This window comes from Betta splendens, chromosome 12 (genome assembly GCF_900634795.4).
Source record: "Betta splendens chromosome 12, fBetSpl5.4, whole genome shotgun sequence".
Lineage (NCBI taxonomy): Eukaryota > Metazoa > Chordata > Actinopteri > Anabantiformes > Osphronemidae > Betta > Betta splendens.
The window spans coordinates 3,526,521-3,534,205 of NC_040892.2; the positions used below are offsets into that span (position 1 = coordinate 3,526,521).

Consider the following 7,685-nt stretch of genomic DNA (forward strand, 5'->3'; position numbering starts at 1 on the left):
CCATTTGAGGTCATTTGAGAGAGGTTAGTGACTGCAAAGTGGTGGTTGGAGAGAGTGTAGCCAGACAACACTGCATGGAGGTGTGTAAGATGACTCTGGAAGAGAGAAAAGACAGACCAAATGGTGAAAGCTAAAGAATGAAGAAACTAGTGAGGAATTCAGGCAGAAGCTGAGGCAGGCTCTGGGTGGTGAGGAAGAGCTTCCGATGACTGGGAACCACAGCGTTCAGTGTCATCTGGACGGAGGAAAGAAGATAAAGACACTTTATGGTGGAATGAGGAAGTATTGGACTGCATCCAGAGAAAGAGGTTGGCTAAAAGGAAGTGGGATGTAGAAAGGACTGAGGGAAGTAGACAGGAGTCCAAGGAAGCGCAGCGCATAGTGAAGAGCGAGGTGATAATGGCCAAACAGAAAGCTTATGATGAGCTGTATGACAGGTTAGACACGAAGGAAGGAGAGAAGGACTTGTACAGGAGACAGAGATGGGAAGGATGTGCAACAGACAAGGGTGATTAAAGACAGTGATGGAAAGGTGCTAACAACCCAGCAGAGTGTACAGAGAAGATGGGAGGATCCTGAGGAGCTGATGAATAAGGAAAAGACAGGGAAAGAAGGGGGGGAGATGTGGATGTTGTGGAGCAGGAAATAGCAGAGATTAGAAAGGATGGGTGACACACAGAACTGCAGCATCTACAGAGGAATAAAGTTGATTCACACAATGAAGCTGTGGGAAAGAGTAGTGGGAGGCAGGCTCAGGAAAAAGGTGGAGATTTGTTAGCAGCAGTGTGGCTTCATGCCACTGTCTGACGCGTTAGACTGCTGTGTATGTGCCGTAGAGTGAAACTTGACTGAGCTCCACAGATTGTGTCATGCCTCAGAGCACCGGTGTGTTATTAATGGAAATATGGATATTAATGGCAGGGCTTGTCATGATCCTGGGCCGGCTCTACCAGCCAATCTGCGTTTCCCTCACCAGGCCACGCCTCTGCTTTAGACCACGCCCACTCCATCTCACCTCAGTAGACTCCTGGCAATCAGTTCAATTCCTCACACCTGTGCCTGCCCTCTGCTCCCTTCATACACTTATATACAGGTATATGAAGGACTCTGCCTCCTGTTAGTTGTGCTGCCTGTAAGAAGTGCAAAGGCACCCGTCATTAATTCATGTTTGTCTTAGCTTGTTTTGTCAGCCATGTAGCCTCACGTGCTCAATTGCGTTAATCTCATAGGCCATAGCCCATTGTTTTGTAGCCCATGTTGCTGATGTTAGCCATGCGTTGCGCTGCATATAAGACGTGCATTGGCACCCCTCGCTAATTCTGTTTAGTCACGTTGTTCATGTTGGTTACGCTATGCTCTAGCCGCGTTGTCCATACCCGGGCACGCTCTAGTCATGTTTTGTTAATACTATGCCTTAGCTTTTTTGCTAGTTTCCTTAGTTCTCCATTCATTGTTGCTAACTTTTTTCCTCCTGGAATATTTTGTTTAGTTTCAAAGGAGTGTTTTGTGTTGTTGGTTGTGAGTTAATAAACTGTTTTCATTGATGCATTGATTTAGTCCAGATCCTAACACGCTTTCCCTCACTAACCCCCTTTCTCTTTTTCTATATAGGAAAGACCAGCTTCATTTTTATGACAGTCACAGACTGAGCTGGTGCTGGAGCATGTGATGGTTAGTCTTCATTTTAATACTGATGGACTGGAATGAGTTCCAGTTTGAAATAAATTTACAAAATTCTGATAACTAGGTGAGTAAATGTGAAAAAGTTTGGTTTATTTTTCTTCTCTATTCTCATTTATGACAGGAGGATGCTAATAGTAAAGGGGTCTTATACAAACCGACAAAGAAGTGTCTTCTCCTCTACTTGGTCTGTCTTTTGCTGCTCTGTCTTTTCAACGGATGGCCTCGTTTACGCTCGCCTTCCAATAATCCCTCCACCGTCCAAAACAGCAGCAGCAGGAACGTGACCATCCTGCTGTGGCACTGGCCCTTCAACCAATGCTCCAGCCTGCAGGGTGATGTGTGCTGGGACCTCTACCACGTACCCGGCTGTAGACTGGTGGACCAGCGCTCCCTGTTCTCCTCAGCAGACGTGGTGGTCTTCCACCACAGAGAGCTGGAGCAGGGCCGACAGAAGCTGCCCCTGACCCTGCCCCGGCCAAAGGGCCAGAGGTGGGCGTGGATGTCCCTGGAGGCCCCTGCTAATAATCGAAATCTCAAACAGTTTGCAAATGTCTTCAACATCACCATAAGCTACAAAAGGAACGCTGACGTCACTGTACCTTATGGCGAGGTGCTGGCAAAGCAGGCTGAAACGCCGGTGGTGGAAGACAGCTCTCTGAATAAGGAGTCTCTGGTGTGCTGGGTGGTCAGCAAGTACAAGGAGTGGCACACGAGAAGCAAAGTTTACATCAAGCTGAACGCTACGCTTCCGGTGAAGGTTTACGGGGGCTGGAACAAGAAGCCGCTCTCCTCTGGCGACCTGCTGCCGACCATATCTCGCTGCTACTTCTATCTGGCGTTCGAGAACTCCGTGGCCAGTGACTACATCACAGAGAAGCTGTGGAGGAACGCGTACATGGCTGGAGCGGTGCCCGTGGTCCTGGGACCCCCACCGAGCCATTACAAAGCCGTGGCTCCTCCTCATTCCTTCATCCACGTGGATGACTTTGCGTCGGTGGAGGAGTTAGGGGAACATCTGCAGCAGCTGGCACAGGACAAGAAACGCTACTCTGAGTACTTCACCTGGAAGCAAAAGTGGAAAGTGACACTAATAACAGACTGGAGGGAGAGACTGTGTAAGATCTGTACACTGTACAACACTTTACCTCAGCAGAGAGTTTACACCGACCTAGAGGCCTGGGTCAAAGCCTGAGAATGAATGTTTAATGAGTGGGAAATTGTCAAGACATTATATTTGATTACATTACTTTCTGATTAAGATGAGATGTGTTGACTCTGACCGCCATGTAGTGAAGTCGACCCATGTGGAGTTGGTTTTGCTGATCAGACTTAGAATTAGATAGAGATTTTAAGTGACATAAATCCTCAGCACTTTATCAATCCAGTGTCCACTTCACCTTCCTGCTGCTAGACACAAACCTGTGTATTTCCCCAAAACTAGTCCATTTAAAGCAGGTAGTAGGATACGAATGGCCTAAATGTGCAATGAGTGACAGGTTAGAATGTACGTACTGTAAAACAAGAGAAGCCAGCAGCAGCAGCCCTGTCGCAGCCAGGAGGCCTTTGAGGAGAAACAGCGCCCCCCACTGGCCGAGCAGCAGCATAAACATTTTTACTGTATCAAGGACTGTTGTCAACTTCGCGTCAAGTGACTGTATGAACCACGCACCAAATCATTAAACAGACAGCACACTGAAGTTGGGTGCGTGCACGTCGGCACACTAGTTTATTTTTGGTTTGGGTTAAACATGTGCAAGTGTACTGTATGAAAGGCATCAGGCTCAGTGTAACCAGCTTTTCAATAAATTATTCAAAACAAAGAGTTACACACCCCATGTAAATTCATTAATAAAAAAGGTCAAAAATATATAATACTGAAATAACCAGGTTTGAGCTGGTTAATAATGTCAGTGACACTTGGAACTTTTTTTTTTCTTTTATAAAAGAAATACAAAAGAGATAATATATAATAACTCATGAGAACTCCAGTTCAACACATTAAGTTTAAATCCTTTACAATAAAAAAATCTTAGGTATGGAAATACAGTTTGCATGTTTAAAGTCAGACGCGTCATGTTCAGAGACGTGAAAATATCAGCAGCTAAGACACGCCAGTAAACACATTCATTACATCAATTATTAATCTAAAGCTCAACACGTCCAAGATGTTAGTGACAAAAAGGACAAAATCTGACTTTTGACTACAAATGTAAACGATAACACTCAACAAGCAGCTTTGAGCAAAGTCTGTGGAAATGCATTCTACACAGGTTTGCATTTTCATTGCAACAGTCGAACAGGATGAAGTATTGCACAAGTATTGACCCCTCTGAAATCTCATCTAGTACGCACAACCTGCCCACCCATGATTTAGTGTAAAGTGGAAGGAAGCCACACTTATCTACACAACAACTCACCATGAAGGGTCAAAACACAAAAAGGCACATTTAAAACTGGTTCTCATTTTCAGGATCCTGGGTTTGTGCTCAGACTCATACGTTTGCATAGACTAATCTGACAAGAGGGTTAGTGACCAAACAGGACTGTGCACCCTGGCTGGTTGTTAGAAGGGGGACGTGAACTCCGGGGAGGGACTACCTGAGGGGCTTCAGCCGGTCAGGTGGCCCACCAGGCCCGGGTGCAGGCCTTGCTTCAGGACATCGGGCCGGTGCAGCTGGGGCATGTACAGCGTGGGAGGAGGGGCGGGGGGGTAGCTGGAACCTGGGTAGACCTGATTGGGGATGGGGGAGGGAGCCATGTTCAGGGGGGAGTGACTCTGCTCGTAGTACTGGCCGTCCGGCTCCTCGTCCAGCGGCAACGCCAGCCGCTTCCCTTTTTGCCTCCGGTTGCAGAACCAAACGCGAACCACCTGTGAGGAACATGGCGTTAAACCGGACCATCGAAGGCAACGACCCCCCAGGGAGCGAGGGTTGCACTTACGTCTCTCTCCAAGCCCAGGTCGTCAGAGATGTGGGTGATCTCCTGGGTGTTTGGCTTGGGGCACTTCATGAAGTAGGACTCCAGCGCCGCGCGCACCGCTCCCTCCAAGCTGGTCCGCCTCTTCCGCTTTCTGGTATCAACAAACACTCGCTCAATCTTGTACATCTGGAAAAAAGTAGAGCAGCTTTAAAACTGAGGGGCACAAACTAATTTGGCCTAAATAAGAACACACGACTGAGTTCCTGGGTTCACAGCAGCTACTGTGTCGGGGGTTTATGCGCAACAGGAAATCAGCTCAGATCGACCAGTTCCACCAGTGATCATCTGTTGTCTTGCAAACTAATGAGCAGATGTGCAGACTTACGTCCTGGGGATTCTCCGAGTTCTCCGCCTCATTCAGCCATCTCTGCAGAAGCGGCTTCAGCTTGCACATGTTCTTGAAGCTCAGCTGCAGAGCCTCGAACCTGCAAATGGTCGTCTGGCTGAACATCTTGCCTACAGAAACACCAAACAGGATTTAAATGAGACCTTCCAATCCACCCAGATTATGTAGCAGTGCTCATGAGATTCAAACTTACCGTAAAGATTCCCAAGAGCAAGGCCCACGTCAGCTTGAGTAAAACCCAGAGTAATGCGCTTGTGCTTGAGCTCCTTCGCAAACTGCTCCAGTTCTTCGGTGGAGAGGGTCTCCTGCAACCAAAGGCAACTCCAGCTGTGTTCAATGCTTAATTAAACGGAACACTACTCAACTGCAAGTTTCAAAGCGCTCACCTCCTCAGAGTCACTACAGCCACTGGAGGAGCCGCTGCTCCGGGCCGAGGAGGCCGGGTTCTGCGCCGGGTTCCCGTTGGGAAGCGGGTTCTGGTTCATGGTGAAAAAGGAGTTCCCCAGAAGGCCGGTACCGGGCGGCGAGGGCGACATTGAAGGGGAGGACGCCGATGACGTGGACGGGTTCTGGTGGTTGCTGCCGATCGGTGCGATTTGAGTGATCCCGGGCCAGAAGGACGGGTTCCAGGCCGCGGAGTAGAAGACCCCCTGGTGCATGGCGGCGGAGGCCAGGGGCGTTGGGTACTGCTGGGCCCTGGTCGCCGCGGAGTAGTCCTCTCCGGTGTCCTTCTCCGTCTTTATATCGGGTAGTTTAATTTGCTCTCGGGTCTCGGCTATGGGAGGACTCAGGTTCGTGGGCTGGGTCGCCGCTGTCGCGCCAGGTACCTGGCCGGTGTATTCGGGCGCAGCGAACGCGTACCAATGCTTGGGTTGGCCGAACTCCCCGGCCTGCGGGTCGGACCCTCTGTAATCAGTGGCGACGTTTGGGAAATGGAAAAACGGCTGCGCGGAGGTCGAGGAGATGCCGTTATAGGCGGCCTTGCTGTAGAAGAGACTCGGGTCCGGCAGGACGCCGTGAGGCAGCTGGAACGACGCCGCGTTGCCCAGACCCTGCTGACCCACATGCTGGGCGCAGTTGCCGCGGCTGGAGTCATAGGACCGGTTCTGGCACTCCGGACTCTGCGATCCTTCGGACATCTTCCAAACGACGCGACGGCTCGGCAGCGAACACCAACCCAAAATTCAAAAGTTCAACAAAAAAACTTGAGCGCTTTAGGCCTGGTCGTTCATCCTCTTTTGCGCACGACGTAAAACAGATATGCCCGCTTTGAGAAAAACGGCGCAAATTCAAGTACAAGCGGCCACTTATCGTTTAGTCCATCAAGTCCTAACTCCACTCACCTTCAGACACGAATGCGCTCCTGAGCAAACTCCGGGGGTTTTCTTAATCACAGCTGCGGGTCCTGCGGGAACAACCCCCCCCCCCTCCCTTCTCCTCAGCCATTGGCTGGCGCAGACAATTGCGCACGGCTGATAATGAGTTTGTAAATGACCTTGATTCTCCCTAAAGCAGTGGGCGTGTTTTCATTTCAAACTTCAGCCATTTTGCGGCGCAACTATATTTTCTGTTTCCAACTAACCTAAGAGCCAATGCAAATAATTAATTAGGAATTTATTCACAGTTTAACAGTTTACAAAAACATATTTGCACTTCTGAGCACGAGTCGTCACTGCTGTAAATCTTGCAGCGCTGCGTTTATTTAGGCTGAATGCATCCCATTTGAAGAAGAATGAGAAAGAAGTTCCAGAAACGCGTAGAAACGCGTCCGAACTCCAGACGTGTGCTTCTTTGAACAGTTACAACAGACAGAATTTCTCATTGTTTCATCACATTTTGTACGTGTATTTGGAAAGTGAAAAGGGGAAGGGAGTGTGATGGAAGGATTTATAAAGACACAATGAGGCCTTTGCCCGTGGCATCTCTCATTTCGCTTCGTTTCTTGCTTATTTGAACAGCCAAAGCGCACGTGGAGCGTCGCTGTCCTAACAGCAGAACCGTTGCGTGTACTTTGGGTTTGTTGTAGTTGCCACACCTGCACCACAGGTCAACCTCGGGGCAATGTTACAACGTGTGCTGCCATTTCCCGACTTCTTCTCGCCCTCCAATGACGTGAACACGAGAGATGGCGTAAATAAAATGGTTTAGGTAACATAGTTTTATTTTAACAAGGTTTTATTGTGAAATCAACCTGCTGTGGCCATTGTTACTAGTGTGGAGAATGAGGTGTGTTTTTCACGTTACGTGGGAGTTGCGGTGACTTAACCTAGTTTGAAGCTGCTCCCTTTTCGCCCTGGGAGGTGTTTGATAACGAAGTGTTAATCTCCAGATAAATGAAAGCGGACTTCGCGTCTGACATCGCTCTCGCGTCATCACCCTAACGGTAAACGCGCACCGATTCTTCCATCGCGGGCCTTTCTCAAATGCCCACCTCACATTACAGGTCATTCAGGTGAGCGTCTCCCACACGCGCACCCGTGCACGTTCGCTCCCCCAGCGCGAGTTTCTGGCCGCAGATTGCGGCAGGAAGACGCACTGCGGGAAGGGAGGGGGGGGGGGGGCATTGTAGGACGTGGCCCCGGGGCACCCCGCGGCGCTCAGCTCCAGAGTTGCGATGGTCGACCATTAGCTTCTTTTCAGATTGAAACAATAAGTCTCTGCCCTTTGATTCCGCCCC

The 7,685-nt window shown here is 49.4% G+C and overlaps 2 protein-coding genes across 6 annotated transcripts; one reads left to right on the forward strand and one right to left on the reverse strand.

The window, feature by feature from the left end:
* The first annotated feature begins 834 nt into the window (after positions 1–834).
* On the forward strand, positions 835–3,505 carry LOC114867102 (fucosyltransferase 7 (alpha (1,3) fucosyltransferase)). Of its 4 annotated transcripts, none has more exons than XM_029169455.3 (3): positions 835–1,518; positions 1,612–1,671; positions 1,805–3,505. In XM_029169455.3, the coding sequence occupies exons 2-3, from the start codon at positions 1,669–1,671 to the stop codon at positions 2,873–2,875; spliced, it is 1,074 nt and encodes a 357-aa protein (XP_029025288.1). In that variant the 5' UTR covers positions 835–1,518; positions 1,612–1,668; the 3' UTR covers positions 2,876–3,505. The 4 variants fall into 4 exon arrangements, with proteins under 4 accessions (XP_029025288.1, XP_029025290.1, XP_029025289.1 ...); XM_029169457.2 differs by having other exon boundaries at positions 835–1,166; XM_029169456.3 differs by having other exon boundaries at positions 835–1,132.
* Positions 3,382–6,381, reverse strand: pou5f3 (POU domain, class 5, transcription factor 3). Of its 2 annotated transcripts, none has more exons than XM_041073209.2 (5): positions 5,395–6,381; positions 5,202–5,310; positions 4,988–5,118; positions 4,624–4,788; positions 3,382–4,552 (listed from the first exon to the last, which is right to left on the reverse strand). In XM_041073209.2, exons 1-5 carry the CDS (start codon positions 6,145–6,147, stop codon positions 4,292–4,294), a joined length of 1,419 nt encoding a protein of 472 aa, XP_040929143.1. In that variant the 5' UTR covers positions 6,148–6,381; the 3' UTR covers positions 3,382–4,291. The 2 variants fall into 2 exon arrangements, with proteins under 2 accessions (XP_040929143.1, XP_029025286.1); XM_029169453.3 differs by having other exon boundaries at positions 5,202–5,313.
* Positions 6,382–7,685: the final 1,304 nt, after the last annotated feature.